We start from the raw sequence: 16,904 nt of genomic DNA, 5'->3' as shown, positions 1-16,904 counted from the left end.
ATTGCTTAATTTTTAAGGACAGAAATCCCTTGAAGAGGAACAGAGGCAGCCCTCTGACTGCCATGTAAAGGAATCTGCAGGAATGCGAATTGTGACCCATGATCTGGACTAGGCTATGAACCCCACCCCACCTTCCCACCCCGGACTGAATCAGGTGAGTCTGCTTTAGAATAATCTAAATTTGGTGGATTCCTTCCACATTCCTGGTAGATTGCAGACTTGTTTTTAAAAAAACGATTTCTCTTAGCCAGTGTGTTCTGCATTTAAATTAACAAAACAAGGCTGATACAGAAAAAAGTACTGTTTTCATATTCTTTACAGGGAAGTTTTTGATGTTTGATGTTTTAATGTTTTTAAATATTTCGTTGTGAGTTACCCAGAGTGGCTGCGGCAACCCAGTCAGATGAGCAGCATATAAATATTTTTCTTGTTGTTGTTTTATTCTTTGAGGAAGCTCTAGGGTGCAATCCACACTGAAGCCCCTTTTGTGTGTGAAGCATCACTGTCCTGCTCTTCAGAAACACCATTTGCTGCCCATATGGAATAGAGCTGTATAACCCTTGCTTATAGCTCCATTCCATGTTACATGCCACACGGTGGATTTCAATAAAAAGTGGGAGGGTTTTAAAACACGTGTACTGTAATATCTTTCTTTATCATGCATCGTGGGAGATGGGTGGTACTTGAAATATCACTTTTTTATCACTTGCCCTTTGACTACAAGATGTTGAATGTTGTTGGGAGTAATTTAGAGCAATTGTCCCTAATTACTGAGGATAATACGATGCGCCTCTATTTATTATTTGTACCCCAACCATCTGACTGGGTTGCCCCAACTACTCTGGGTTGCTTCCAGCATGTATAAAAACATAGTAAAACATTAAACCTTAAAAAGCTTCCCTATACAGGGCTGCCTTCAGATGTCTTCTAAAAGTCCTTGACATCTGATGGGAGGGCGTTCCACAGGGAGGGTGCCACTACTGAGAAGGCCCTCTGCCTGGTTCCCTGCAACCTCACTTATCCCAGAGAGGGAACCGCCAGAAGGCCCTCAATGCTGGATCTCAAGTGTCCAGGCTGAACGATGGGGGTGGAGACACTCCTTCAGTTATAAAAGTTTCCCAAATAGATTTACATGTTAATTTAGCTTTTTGGTTTCACCCCTTCATTTTTGTACAAATTCTGGAATTTCTTTTCCCATTAATAATTTTAAAAACGACGTATTTATGATAACGAGTGCCTTGTTGGATTTTGTTCATCCCTTCAGTATTGCGTTTTCAAGTTGCTCCTTATCTTCTTAACCATTCTGATGAAAACGTCCAATTTGAGCGTACTTAATACAGAAGAAAGCAGAGCAGTCTAAAAAAACAACGAAGGCGAGCACCACCTAGTGACTAAGCCACAGAATACAAGTTATCTCCAAAGAGAGGGTGAAAATAATGGTGCTTTTTAGATAAGCTCACAGCCACCAGTACAGTCTTCACTTCAGATGCAATTCTGTACATAGAATGCTGCCTTTTCTTCAAGCAAGCTTTTGGAAGATGCATCCTGTTGGGATTGGTGATGACTGTCAACTTAGCCAGCACAAAATCTCAAGCATGTGAGGATTAGTATTGCGAAGGCACCTTGAAGAAAAAGTGAGCACAGTGTGCACGCTCAAAGGCTACTGTTATATTAAACAACAACAACAACACACACACACACCACAATTCATAACTACTGGAAATTTCAACTGCATTCTCAGCAATTAAAGTACGGGTTTTCTTTGTGTTAAATAATATTTTTAATGGAGGTTGCTAGTACTTCAAAGAGGGCTTGAGGCAGGTAGAAATTCTTTTAACCAGAATCCAAATCTGAAATGCAGAAAATTCATCAGTAGTGCCATCTATAAAATAATATTAATATATAAGCACCCATGATTAGCTTAACCCTAAACCAGGGGTCAGCAACCTTTTTCAGCCATGGGCACTGTCCCTCAGACCATGTGGTGGGCCGGACTATATTTTGAAAATAAAAATAAAAATGAACAAATTCCTATTCCTCACAAATACCCCAGAGATGCATTTTAAATAAAAGGTCACATTCGACTCATGTAAAAAACATGCTGATTCCCGGACCGTCCGCAGGCCGGATTTAGAAGGTGATTGGGCCGGATCTGGCCCCCGGGCCTTAGTTTGCCTACCCATGCCCTAAGTGCTGAAAAACAGCTCTTGCTGGGCATTTAAAAGACATGAGAGATTGACGGCCACATCAGGGTTTCAGTTCTCTTGGCTGTAGTGCACAACCCTGGCATCACTTCAGTGCCAAGTTCTCCATCTTGTGCTGGTGGCCCCAGGGTAGGGGTCACATCTGGCAGGCCATCTGGATGTTGCTGAACCATAGCTCCCATCTTCTTTAGAAAGATACTCTGGGTTATGCAGTTTGGGTAAGAGCAAAGGGAGGATATTAGAGCATTAGCAAAGATATCTGCAGAACTCAGGGATGTCCAGGAGCATGAGAGCAAATGATCAAATGTAACCCTTGGGCTGAAAAGTTTTCCCCACGTGTTCTTGTGCGGAAGAATGCCCTCACAATCCAAGTGTGACTTCCAAACTAGCTGGAGATTTATCACTTAAAATAATAATAATAATACCACCAGGCACTGGTAAACTGTGGCAGAGAGATTTGTGCAAGGCTATCACTGGCAGAGAGGGACCCAGGTGGCGCTGTGGTTAAACCACTGAGCCTAGGGCTTGCTGATCAGAAGGTCGGCGGTTCGAATCCCTGTGACAGGGTGAGCTCCCGTTGCTTGGTCCCAGGTCCTGCCAACCTAGCAGTTCGAAAGCACGTCAAAATGCAAGTAGATAAATAGGAACCGCTACAGCGGGAAGGTAAACGGCGTTTCCATGTGCTGCTCTGGTTCGCCAGAAGCGGCTTTGTCATGCTGGCCACATGACCAGGAAGCTATACACCGGCTTCCTCGGCCAATAATGCGAGATGAGCGCGCAACCCGAGTCGGTCACGACTGGACCTAATGGTCAGGGGTCCCTTTACCTTTACCACTGGCAGAAGAGAAGAATGGGAAGGGATAGGAATGTGGGCCCAGGTCATGCTATGCCCAGTGGACCCGACTGGTTCTCATGCTTGATTGTTCAAGATAACAAACAAGGAATTCATTGCAACCTGCATCTTATTTAGTTGAGCACCGAGAATGACAGTAATTGTTAGTTGATACGGTAGATAATGCAGAGTTACCTTCAGCTACTCTACTTGCACATAAGGAAAAGGTGTGATAAAATAGTGGGTGCCTACCCAATGGTAAAACAAGCATTTAAAGGCACACTTTAAATACACTGATCATATAATGTAAAGGTAAAGGGCCCCTGGATGGTTAAGTCCAGTCAAAGGCAACTATGGGATGCGGTGCTCATCTCACTTCAGGCTGAGGGAGCCAGCATTTGTCTGCAGATAGTTTTTCCGAGTCATGTGGGCAGCATGACTAAACTGCTTCTGGCGCAACGGGACACCACGATGAGTGCCAGAGCGCATGTGTCACAGTGGTCGGATGGGACTACTTCAGAGTAACGACTCTCCACCGCTCTGCATTTTATCTTTTTATTGGTGCTGCGTATTTACAGTGCTAAAGGTAGAGCTATTTACAGAGACACGTCTTTTCAGCTTTCATCAGAACCTCCGAATGGCTTTTGGCGCGTCTTGCGCCAGCATAACAACTTGGGGAGCCCCATCCTCTTCCCCCGACGCTTTCTGCGAAGTTCCGGAGTTGGGGGGATGGGTCTGCCCCCCCTCTTTCCTCCTTCCTGTCCCACCTGGGACGCTGGCTCTTCTACCCTGCCAGAGCCTTGGATCCCACTTCCTGTTTCCCCACTGGAGCTGGAGCTCTCCCTGCTCTCAGTCGTGCTCTGGGCTGGGCTGGAACTCAGGAGGGGAGGGGCTTCGCGATACCCCTTGCCCCTCACAGCATGGAAACGCCATTTACTTCCCGCTGCAACAGTACCTATTTATCTACTTACGCTGGAGTGCTTTCGAACTGCTAGGTGGACAGAAGCTGGGACAGAGCAACGGGAGCTCACCACCGTCGAGCGGATTCGATTATATATAACCAGTGTTTCCCAAACTTGGGTCTCCAACTGTTTTTGACCTACAGTTCCCAGCAAGGTGACTGAGCGAGTGGTTGCTGAACAACTCCAGGCACGCCTGGAAGAAGCGGACCATTTGGATCCCTTCAATTCAGGCCTCATCATGGGACTGAAACTGCCTTGGTCGCACTGGTCGGTGATCTCCGGCGGGCTAGGGACAAAGGTGAGAGCTGTTTCCTAGTTCTACTGGGTCTCTCAGCGGCTTTTGATACGAACAACCCTAACATCCTTCTGGACCGCATAGAGGGGATGGGAGCTGGGGGCACTGTTATACAGTGGTTCCGCTCCTTCCTCCTGGGCCGTGTTCAGAAAGTGGTGGTGGGGGATGAGTGTTCAAACCCCTGGGCTCTCACTTGTGGGGTGCCTCAGAGTTCTGTCCTCTCCCCCATGCTTTTCAACATCTACATGCAGCAGCTGGGAGAGATCATCAGGGGGGTTGGGCTGGGTGTTCATCAGTATGCGGATGATACCCAGCTCTACCTCTTTCAAATTAGAACCAGTGAAGGTGGTGAAGGTCCTGTGTGAGTGTCTGGAGGCGGTTGGAGGATGGATGGTGGCTAACAGATTGAGGTTGAATCCTGACAAGACAGAAGTACTGTTTTGGGGGGGACAGGAGGCAGGCAGGTGTGGAGGACTCCCTGGTCCAGAATGCGGTAACTGTGCCCCTGAAGGACCAGGTGCGCAGCCTGGGAGTCATTTTGGACTCACAGCTGTCCATGGAGGCACAGGGCAGTTGTTTACCAGCTCCATCTGGTATGCAGGCTGAGACCCTATCTGCCCATGGACTGTCTCGCCAGAGTGGTGCACGCTCTAATTCTCTCTCGCTTGGACAACTGCAATGCGCTCTACGTGGGGCTACCTTTGAAGGTGATCTGGAAACTACAATTAATCCAGAATGCGGCAGCTAGACTGGTGACTGGGAGCGTCCGCCGAGACCACATAACACCGGTTTTGAAAGATCTACATGGGCTCCCAGTACGTTTCCGAGCACAGTTCAAAGTGTTGGTGTTGACTTTTAAAGCCCTAAACGGCCTCGGTCCAGTATACCTGAAGGAGTGTCTCCACCCCCATTGTTCTGCCCAGACACTGAGGTCCAGTGCCGAGGGCCTTCTGGTGGTTCCCTCGCTGCGAGAAGCCAAGTTACAGGGAACCAGGCAGAGGGCCTTCTCGGTAGTGGCACCCGCCCTGTGGAACACCCTCCCACCAGATGTCAAAGCGAAAAACATCTACCAGACTTTTAGAAGACATCTGAAGGCAGCCCTGTTTAGCGAAGCTTTTAATGTTTAACAGACCATTGTATTTTAATATTTTGTTGGAACCCGCCTAGAGTGGCTGGGGAAACCCAGCCAGATGGGCAGGATATAGATAATAAATTATTATTATCATTATCATCATCACCACCACCACCACCACCCCTGACCACTGGTACTGCTAGCTAGGGATGATGGGTGCTGAGGTCCAAAAACAGTTGGGAGACCGAAGTTTGGGAAACACTTCTATATACTGTGACATTGGTTCCCAAACTCGCCCCCCACCCTCACCCCCCATGTTAGATGTTGATGGTTTTCCACTCTATTTTCACAGATACACAGCTAACCAGTTTGGGAACTCTGGTCCTACCATGTTCAACTCACAGATGCCGAAATGGATGATGGCACATTCTAAAAATGCTGAAGCCAGCGCAGAAATTGTGACTCATAACATAATCTAATTGCCTGACCTTACTCCTTTTACAGTCACACACACCAGTGAGGTAACCAATTAGCCTCTTCCTGCAACATGATCTGACCATACTTCTCAAAGGTAAGCTGAATGTATGTTGGGCAACTGATCGGATTTCACAATTCCACAGTTTCTGTGTGCTTGGCATGGATGTGAAAGGGTGCAGAGATACACTAGACTAGAGAAAACAGCAAACCTCATATTTCTTACGCAGGGGGAGGCCTACTGACTACAGTAAGTCTGTCCTGGAGTAAGTACCTTGTTGATTATAAAGCTCTTTGCAGAATGGGGGAAATGAAGAGAAAACGGTTCCCGGGAAACTGTGGGACCGAATAGCATGTAAATGAGCACCTGTCATTTCCCAGTGAAACAAAATAATGTGAAAGTATTTGTGTGTATCGTGAAGGTAAGCTGTGGGAAAGAAAACCAGTTAACTTCAGAACTGACCCTTAAAGAAACGAGCTCTTCCTCCTCTGGTTGAACAAGCACCCAATCAAAAAAAAGCAAACATTTATAGGAGTAATATATTGCTTTCCCAATTTTGCTCATATTTAATTCTATTAATATCTAAGAAATGGTAATAGACCTTCTCATCTCATACTGCATTTCCTCTTGATTTTGGAAGGTACATTTTTATTCTCAGAGCCACCTGGTAGAGGATGAACTCTAAAATATTTTTTCAATGGCAGGTGGCATGTAATTTTCTCTCTCTTTAACTTATCTGGGTAGAATCTTGTTTTCTGACCCAGGGACGGAGTGGGATTGTGGTCCCCTCTAGGGTACATTTTCAGGAAAACGTTCGGATCATAGCCAAAAGAGCTGCCTGGAAGCTTAAGCATCCCAAAGTCATTATTATTATTTTCCTGTCACCAGAAGCCACATGATCAGCTTTAGCAATGTTTGGTTCAGGCTGGGATTTCTGCTGGTAGCTGTTACACCATTCTCCCTTCTTTATCTTAGAATGCAGCATGTAAAAAGTAGCTTCTCGGTGAATAAAATGCCTGATAGGAATCTATAACCAAACAGCAACTAGTGCTGTTCAAATCTAGTTCTGTATGGCAGAATATAGCTCCTCTCTGTTCCATCTTATTTGTTTCTGGGTGCAAGAGATTATCTCTCAGAGTCTGTGCATGCTGATTTTGCTTCCTATTTAAACAGTGTGTGAAAGCATGATCAAACAGCAGCATCAAGAGCGAAAACAAATGCAGCTCATTGCAGATGAGAGACTAAAGCTGAATTAACACAGCAATTCCATCAGAATAATTTAAATGGCAGAGAAGCTTGGCTACCTGTCAAATACGTGCGCGCTCACATATGTACATGCATGCACGCACACAACCCAACAGACTCTTCCCCAAAACTATTCACAAATTGCCTTCTCTGTTTGTGAAAGCTGCACAAATAATATGGGCAGGTTTCAGAGCAGGACATCCTAAAAATACCTGAAGCTAGGCTCCCCATCGGACTGCACCCCATCTTAATGCAAGTGGAGGATTCTATGCTTGAAGCTCCCCACATACTAGAAATATCCTGCACATGGAAAGTTAGCATTATCAAAGAGCCTGGTGTGCCAGATGTCTATGTGCAGGAAATGTATTTATGACCCCTCCCCCCCCAAAAAAAACCTAAAGAAGGGTACAACTAATTTAGCACAGTTATACATGACAGCTTGTTGGCATATAATTTAGCACAGTTATACATGACAGCTTGTTGGCATATGTCAGTCTTGAGAGACAATGGAGAGCACCTCTGGGGGGGGTGAAATCAAACCACTGGATTGTATGCCTTGTATCTTATTTCCAGCTGATGAAGACTATTACGAAACAGTAGCATCATTCCGGAGACACTGTCCTTTTGAAGCTGTTTTGTTTGTTTGTTTTTGTTTTAAACATGCAACAAGCTTTATTAATAGTCCTACAATACATTACATATTTATAGTACATCACTTAAAGGACATTGAAATTTCAAATATGTACACACACAAAAACCCCTATACTTATTTTTTCTTACATAATTATGAACCTTAAGCTTCAGCTGAATTTATGCTACATTTTAACAAAACTAAGACTTTGGACTTCCTGTCAATTCCCATTGTATGATTATATTCTAATATTGAATGTACCTACCATTATTAATCTATCTATCTATATAAAAAAATGTAGGCATTGTGTGCGCAGAGGTCACAGCCTTTCTCCGTAACAGCTGAACTGTAATGTAACAAATTTGGCCACAACGTTCCATACCCATCAGTGAGGGATCTGGCATAAAAATAATTCCAAAAAAGCACAGCTTTCACACCTAAAATAGCGAATAAACAAAAAAAAAGTGCCGCCCAAAGTTGGCCAATTGCGCCATTTCCACATATTCTTGTAACTTATTCTGCCAATCCATTATAGTCAGAACATCTTACCCTTTCCAGTTCTTTGCTACTAGTGTTCGGGCCGCAGCCGTAGCGTACAGCAACAGCTACAGTCCTTTTGAGGCTTTCAAAACGTCTTCCGTTGAAACTTTTGAAAAACTATTGAGAAACTTTACTTTTGAAACTTTTGAGATGCCTCCTGTTGCTACTTTTGAAAGACTACTGTGAGACTGTCCTTAGACATCTGTTTTGAACACATGGTTTGATGGTCCTCGCTACCACTCTGTTATATTGCATATATGAACTTTGATTGGCTTACTCCTATAATTTGAATCATATCATTATTCTATTATATAGTTTCTACTAACTATTAGCCTATGTGTTGTGTTTGTATTGTTGTGATTAGTTCTTATTGCAACACAGGGGTTTGTTTTTGGCTGTAGGACTTGCCAGAAGGAGGCATACAAGGCGCCATCCAACCATATTAGGGACCCCACTCCGGATTTGTGTAGGATTTACCCCTTAGCCTTTTCTTCTGCTGAAGATATCCCACAAGGTTTCAGGTCAGAGCTTTCCTTCTCCTAGATGGGCTACCTTCCCAGGTTGATGGCAGCACATTTTCTATAACTCTACAAAATACAGTCATACCTCGGTTTACAACCGCCTCGGGTTTACAAACACCTCGATTTACAAACACCGCGGACCCATCTGGAACGGATTAATTCACTTTCCATTACTTTCAATGGGAAAGTTCACTTCAGGTTAAGTACGGACTTCCAGAACCAATTACACTCATACTTCGGGTTAAGTACGCTTCAGGTTGAGTATTCCATGGACCCGTCTGGAACGGATTAATCCACTTTCCATTACTTTCAATGGGAAAGTTCGCTTCAGGTTAAGTACGCTTCAGTTTAAGTACTCCGCGGACCGTCTGGAACGGATTAATCCACTTTCCATTCCTTTCAATGGGAAAGTTCGCTTCAGGTTAAGTACGCTTCAGGTTAAGTACAGACTTCCGGAACCAAATGTGGTTGTAAACCGAGGTACCACTGTAAATGTCATTTGCAATAATTTATCTAGAGGGCCCCCAGTGAATTGCTACTGCAGCCTGCAATAAACAGGACACAACTGTGTAGCTCTATCCCAAAATTCTCAGGATTTGTGTTTGTTAATTTTTTTGATAGGATTTTTTTTTAATCTAAAAGATTTGTTTTGTCTGCAACTGAGCTAGATATCTCGTCATTAAAGATGTGATGATGTATCTGGCTCTGATCACAAAACTGACGGTTATCAGTCAGTAGACGGCCTATGTTTTAACTAGGGGAGTGAAATGCATACATCATTGAGCAAGGACTCTTAACGCCGTTCCACTTTAGCAGTTTTATCATCATCAAGATTAATTGACCATTCACTGGAGGGACTATAAAAAAAATGGAAATATATCCTCATTTCCTTTTATACCCGTACCAGTAAGGGGTCTTTAATCTAACTGGCTAATTGGTGACTCATATGTTTATTCTCCTCCCCCCCCACTAATTTAATATTATCAGAATGTGACCTACATAATGGATATGAGGAATGTTATTTTTTCACACACATTCTCTAGGGAAGTTCCAGAGGTTATCAAAACGGTTTGCAGCATATTATTCAAAGTTTGCAGCTTGGAATGGTGTTCCTGTACCATATGGGACAGCTGTAAAACCCCATAGGAAAAGATTTTGGGTATCACATGGCAGGACAGTCTCCCAAAGATGTGCTCTCCCAAGCCCACATTCACAGTATGTTCACACTCTTGTCTCAGCGACGTCTACGCTGCCTTGGTCATTACAGGGGATTCAGGCACCAGACCAACTCTGCATTACAAATATTTCTGCAAACATGACATGAAGGCTGGCAACCTCAACTCCACCATGTGGGAATCCCTTGCAGATGACCGCAGGGCATGGAGACAGTCAGGTTCATCATTCATAGCAATGACCAGAGGAGAAATGACTGCTGGGAGGAGCACAGAGAACAAGCGTCACGGTGCATCTGCAGCAGTTCAACCAGACGCCTTCATTCAGCCCCAGCTGCAACAAAACATTCTCTCCTGTATGGTCTCTGCAGCCACAGCAGGCGCTGTAACCTTCCAACAGGGCACACTGGGTCTTAGTAATTATGGCATCCTTTTCAAAGTGCTCACAGACCGTCTGTTTAATTATCTGTTCCGGGACCTTTCCTGGTATTAATGTCAAGCTGACCGTTTGATAGTTACCAAGGTCTTCTCTCCCCACCTACCCCTTTTTGAAGATGTAATCCATGGGTAGGCAAACTAAGGCCTGCGGGCTGGATCGGGCCCAATTGCCTTCAGGATCCGGCCTGCGGACGGTCCGGGAATCGCCGCTTGGATCGGCAGCACGTGCACGTTCTTTACCTCTCCCTCCCTCTCCCTCTCATGATGGCAGCGGCAGTGCCTCCTCCCTCCCTCCTCCTGGCTTCTCCCTGCCCTGCCTAGAGGAGGAAAGGGGCTGGGCTTTGTTGGTGCCAGCAGCAGCAGCGCTCGAGTGGCTGCTATTTTAAGCAACCCCTCTCCAGAGCCCTTTCGCACACCACTCATTATCCCTCTTCCTCATTTAACATAGCTAGGTGTTCCCTTGTCACCTCTTTTCCTATCGTGGGCTGCAGCTCCCTCCTTGCATCACTTATTCTGTCATCACCAGGTTATGCACTGCTTTCCTTTTGGGTGAAGGCAGAAGAATATATACCATTGCATTACTTGGGGGTGGGGTGAGGCATTCTGAACTTCCTGCTGGAACTCAATTTCACAGCTATCAATACTTCAAAACAGTTTAATATGCCACTGTGAGCCCTCTTTTCAAAATCAATTTCAGAAATCACTGGGAGCTGTTCTGATAAATTATTTCTCCTGGGAACCAAGATTTCTTGTCCTGTTTCCCTAGATCTGTAGTAATTACTGGAGAAAGGTAGTATGCATTAATGCTTCACCAGAGGTATTTGTCTTCTCAATGAAAACAATGAATTGCTAAAAGGAATTTCAGATATATTTCATATATTTAAGAAAATTTACATACCACACGATTATAATGAATTTTCCAACTGGTTTTCAATAAATCTTAAAATCGACAATAAAAAACTGCTACACAATAAAAGCATTTTGAAATAATTAAAATTAACATTAAAATATATTAAAGCACATCAGCATGTGTCTTAATGGACTTACCTAACAAAAATGCTTCAAGCAGGTACAGTGGAGACAGCAAAGTTGCCAGCCAACTCCCTATTGACATCAGGCTGACACCTTTGCTGCCATACTCAAAGTTAAATTTCTTACAACTGCAGAACAAGTATTGCGTGGCACCCGTAACACTGCCAGCACCACAGATACGTCAACCAATCTCCTAGGAGGAGCTAGCCAGACTGTACTTCTTAAGGCACGTTATGACACAAGGCAAGCTGGTAAACCCTTTGTACTGGTAATTTATCTGAACATGTCAGTGAGAATGCTTGGCACCCCATAATAGGACTGTTTTGCTGGAAACTCATTTTCCTGAGAGCACGTGGAAGTTAAGTTTTATTAAGAGCTCATTTGATACAAAATGTTTCCATAATGAACTCTTGCCAAGGCTTAATCACCACCACACTTAAATCATTTGAACTGAGCCAACCCCAACTCCTGAAAAAAAATCTGTAAATCTGTATAAAGGTGTTAGATATGTCCGTTTACCTTATTTGGTGGGCGGCGTTGCAACCAGGCCCCGGGTCCTGCGTCATCTGGCTAAGGGCTGGAGACTGGCGGGCTCCCTGCTGTCGCCTCCCTATGGCGCTGTGTGGGGCCCCGCTCAAGGACCGGGCTTCTCCAACCATTCAGCGCCGACGGGGGGCATGTCCACAGGGAATTTAAACTCCAGCACAGCAAGGTCAACTGGCCCCTTTTATTGTGAACCAATCAGTACACTAATTTTGGCAGCTGATGGCAAGCAAAAAGGTTTTGGTAAAGCAGAGGGCACTAGCACGAGATCAGGCAAGCTCCTACTTTTGAGTGGGTTCCAGCAGCAGGTGGAAACATTTTAGTCTTGCTAGGATTATGCCAATGCTTCGAAATACGCAAGGTATTTTGAAATGGTTGGTTTTAAGTTTGGGCTCTGGTTGTCCTACACCCAAAGCTGTTAAAAGGCACTCCTAATTGACCCATCTCCTGGGTATGCAAACCACCTACCCACACATTTTCCCCAAAGTCTACTTGATTCTGATGGAGTTAACTACAAAAGTAAGCATCATCTTGGGTCCGCAGCAGTCTTATTCCTGATTCAGTCACAATTTTTATGTGAAAATGATGCCCTCCAAGTAAAAAGGGCGGCTACTAACTTGTTTCACACTCCTTCCTTCTGGCACTGCCCCTTTCAGGGGGAATAATCAGCAAGAGAGAGCTGGTCTTGTGTGCAGTATTGAGTCTGTCTCTGTCTCCTAGGCATTATCTAATGGAACATGGTGGCACTCGCTTTATTCTGTAGATACCAAGGACATTATGACAGACAAGCTTGAGAAATAAATAGTTTCAAAAGCTGTTCACATCTGTAGTCTTGAGCCTGTTGTTTTCTCATCTAGGATTTGGCTAGCTCTGCATCAAATATTTGTATTTCATTTGAGAGGGGAGGGAGAGAGCTACAAGTTCAAAAATAATGAACTTCGTTAAAAAATGACAAGGAGAAAAAACACTAGGGCTTATCATTCAGGAAAATATGGGTAGAACACTGTATCTGCTCTCTATGGATAAAACAACAGATAATTCACGTTATTTGAACAGAAGTCTGTCTCCTACTGATACGAATGCCAGGCTGCTACTGTACTTCAGATGCAGTTTAGTAATTGCATATACCAGCAAATTTGTTTTGTTATCAGACTTGAGAGATTTTATTTTATTTTTTTAAACCCTTGGTGAGCTATATTTGGATGACCACAGATCAAGGCTGGTATTTTTTTATTTAACAGGGATGAAGTTCTTTCGTTTTCCAAGAGATTGTGCCTTACTTTAAAATTTCTCTGCTCTGTTGTGAGTTGCGTCGGAATGAATTGTTCCTAAAACGTTATTCTGTTCTTTTAGAAATGCCATCAAATTGCGGCAAAGGGATCAGCATGTCATTCTACTTTAGTGTTTGGACGTTATTACTTCTTCCTACCAAATTTAATCATCAAACTCATTCATCTCATGAGATGGTAATTTTCGTGCAAGTGCAATTATATTTCACAGCAGGGCAGCTGATTAGGCAGACAGAAAAAAAAAATAATTCATCAGGAAATTATAAAAAGAATTAATCGTCAACAACTTGTATAGTGAAAATCACTGCATGCTGCAGTTTTGCTAAATATTTTAAGACCTTCATCCTCACCATACCTTAATGTGGAGCAGTATATATTCACCAACAAATAAGGAAAACATAACCCATAATTAAAGTTTACATTTCTATTTGTGCTGGAAAGATGGCACTCTTTAAATATATTTAAATGATAGTGATGGTACCTCCAGTGATAAACAAGATGTTTCATGAGCTCCAACATTAAAATCCTTTAAAAAAAGGGGAAAAATGGCATTACACAAAACACTGCTACTAATTCACATTTTACTGTCATATTTCATACAGATTTAACTGCCATTCAGTGCATCCTCATACAAATGACAATGTTTCAGTGACTAGGGCTAGACTAGTGCTGTCCTTAAATACACCCATAATTGTAAGAAAACGCTTATGGAAATCAGTTCTATGGGTCATTCCCTACACCTTTATACTAAATCACTAGCAATAACTAAGCAATATCTGTATCTATAGTTAAAAGTTAGATTTAGTAACTGGAATGAAGGAAAATTCTACAAATTGTATGCGAGACACAATGAGTATATACTGTACCTTTGTAACAGATGGCAAGGTGTTCAAAATAGCCCCCTCAGTTGTAATCATATGCATCAAAATATTCATTTTTCGCTTCGTAAGACGGTTTCTTTGAATCTGGTTTTCTCGAATCTTCGTCTGCTTCTTCGTTTGGATCTAAAAATTAGGTAAGTGTTTATTCAAATATGAAAGCCAGCTTCACATTGGTATTGCAGTTAACAGTATCTCTCCTCTGAACTCGGTGCTTCCGAGTATTGACTAAACTGTATTTCTCGATAACTGTAAATGCAATAAGTTAACATGAAGATTATTTCACAACACGAGTACCTCTAGGTAAAAGGTGCATATGCCTTCAGTTGGTTTCAGGCAATAGGAGCTTTGCTTGCTACCATCCAAAACTATATTTTTTCTATGGGATCAGCACCAGATTTTGCAAGTTTCTTTAGAAACTTTTGCAGCCGATAGCCACTTTAAGTATGTAACTTGTAAGTATAACTGAGCAGGGTGGGGGGCACAAACAGCCTTACATGAATGGAAAGTTCTCAGACTCCAGGCCACACCCTTACTTCAGAGTAGTGCCAGTTAGTTCCTACCACTGACTTGAGACTTCAGAGACCCTCATCACTGTGACCCTCTGTACAACATAAATACCACATTGGTGTTAGGATTCCTTAGCCTGTCTTCCCTACCTTTCTTACCCATTTTCCCTCTAATGTTAGAACTGTTGCCCCAGACTCCCCCGACCACTCTTGTACAGCATTCCTATTACTGCTACGATACCTCCATTCCCAAGCTCCCAACTAGTACCTCACTCTAAACTCCTCTATTTTTCTCACTGGACACCTTCTCTCTGTGGTGAGAGCACTGGGAGGCAAGCTGCTTTTGCCCAGTCCTGCATGCTCCCACCCCTCTCCGTCCATCCATATTTACTTCTGGTTGGCTAGGAAGCTTTACAGTGCAGAGTTTGACACCAGCTGCACCCGCATCCTCACATAATGCCATGGCCCATTCTAGGACCCCTTAGAGACAGGTTCCTCTAGTAACTGCAACTCCCCTGGTCTGTCCTTTGTGGATCCATGAGGCCATCACTCCCACTGCTCTCAACTGAGCCCCAAGAAGACATCTCTGAACAGATTTTGGTGGTTGGTCCACAGACTCCTTGAAGGATCAAGGGAGCCCTGATGAGACTTCCACAGATGTCAAAACCCCATTACCCTGAAGTACCTAATGGCTGCAGCAGAAGGCATCAGCCCATCTAACTGGCCAGGGGTCATCATTGAGGAGGGGCTCCGGTCAATATCTACCTAAAACTCATCCAGTTGCTTCAAGGCCTTGCTGATTCAATGTGGCGTCAGCTGTTAGGAGCACTGTCTGTGGTCCTGAACTGACACACATTCATCTCCAAGGAACTTCTGACCTTCCCTTGCTTGGGTTACCATCCCAAGGGGAGGGGACAGATCAAAAGGGCAAGAGATGCAAGACAGTATTTACAAAGTAGATTGAAGGCCACCAGAAGAAGGAAAGTAGTGATTCACAAGAAAATGAAGGCCCTATATGCTCCTCTCATAAAAATGACCCTCTGGGTGTAGAAAAGCATTTGGATTTAACTATTGTATATATCTACACAGCAATTCCCATCCTTTAATACTGTAGATTTGGAATGGGTAGAGTCTTACGTTATGAATCATTTCACTCATTCCGTGAGAAAATATTCTGGATGAATATTTTGAAAAATGGCGGACAAAATATACCTCTTTCCCCCCTGACTTCACATGTCTAGTTGTAAACAAAACTTCGGAAAAAAGGTGCCACATTATATTTAGACATCCAGAAGGAAGTGAGGAAGAGACAGGGAAAAGCTGAATTAAATAAATTTCCCCTGTGTTGTACTCAAGCTTAGCAGTATTTTTAATTATTTTATTTTTTAAACCATTTATATACTACTTAATTATAGTCATCTCTAAGTGGTGTTCAAGGAACTCAATACAATGCAAATAAATATCAGTTAAAATTAGAAATTGAGTTATTGATTTCTTCCATTGTATTCTGCACTTCCTCCAGACAAACTAATGGTGGTGTAGATGGTGTGTTAATCAATTTTAACTCTTAGGATTGTTGTGAGGATAATTTTGTTTTGGAGACAGCTGCTGACACCAGAGACAAGAGAATTAATGATCCTGTTAGCAGGGTGTCTACAGTGTGATGTCAGCTTCATGCAATGTCTAGTAAAAATTACCCTACACCATGACAACACTGTGGACTTCCTTGATTCCAATCACTGGCCATTTTTTGGGCAGGGAAAGAGAGAAGCAGCATAACAATATCAAGGCATGAGATAAGTTGTGCTACATGCCATAGCAGGGAAGTAATTTTCAGTTGTTGTTGGTTTTTTGTTTTTGTTTTTTTTAAAAAAACTCTGCTTCTACCTAGAAATTCATGACTGAACAACTTAGGTCTCTGTAGGTTGGCTGTCAGTGGGATTGGGGATTTTAATACAGTACTACATTATTCCGTTCACATCTCTAACCTACAAACAGCCACTACCCGTCGGCCTATACGGTCTCCTATTTCATTTGCTACACACCTTCCAGCATGTTCAACAAATGAGGCAGAATCCTTCAACTGACGGCTCATTCATTATAAAATGCTAATTCATTCCCAGATTATTGTTAATACTTTTTTTGCTGAACATCTCTGCGTTCCCTTGGAGGGGGAAATGTAATCCCATAATCAAAATCATTATAGCAGCACACATAGGCAAGAACGGTCGATACCCTCTCCCATTTATGCTTAAAAATTAGCAAA

The 16,904-nt window shown here is 43.3% G+C and overlaps 1 protein-coding gene across 7 annotated transcripts in view; it reads right to left on the bottom strand.

The window, feature by feature from the left end:
- Positions 1-12,031: 12,031 nt before the first annotated feature.
- Positions 12,032-16,904, bottom strand: part of DCDC2C (doublecortin domain containing 2C) — a 41,251-nt gene continuing 36,378 nt past the window's right edge. For 4 of the 7 annotated variants that reach the window (XM_088665693.1, XM_060272473.2, XM_088665692.1 and 1 more), the window contains 2 exons: positions 14,118-14,255; positions 13,098-13,777 (listed from right to left, as the gene is read on the bottom strand). In XM_088665693.1, the coding sequence (XP_088521819.1) occupies positions 14,155-14,255 (101 nt within the window). In that variant the 3' untranslated portion in view covers positions 13,098-13,777; positions 14,118-14,154. Of the gene's footprint in view, positions 12,182-13,097; positions 13,778-14,117; positions 14,256-16,904 lie in introns of those variants that run through there. The other 3 variants (XM_035109895.3, XR_015948870.1, XM_088665694.1) reach the window with 3 other exon arrangements.

The sequence above is a fragment of the Zootoca vivipara genome, chromosome 3 (genome assembly GCF_965207765.1).
Source record: "Zootoca vivipara chromosome 3, rZooViv2.hap1.1, whole genome shotgun sequence".
NCBI lineage: Eukaryota > Metazoa > Chordata > Lepidosauria > Squamata > Lacertidae > Zootoca > Zootoca vivipara.
The sequence above is the reverse complement of the archived record's forward strand: the minus strand, read 5'-3'. Positions and strand labels throughout refer to the sequence as shown.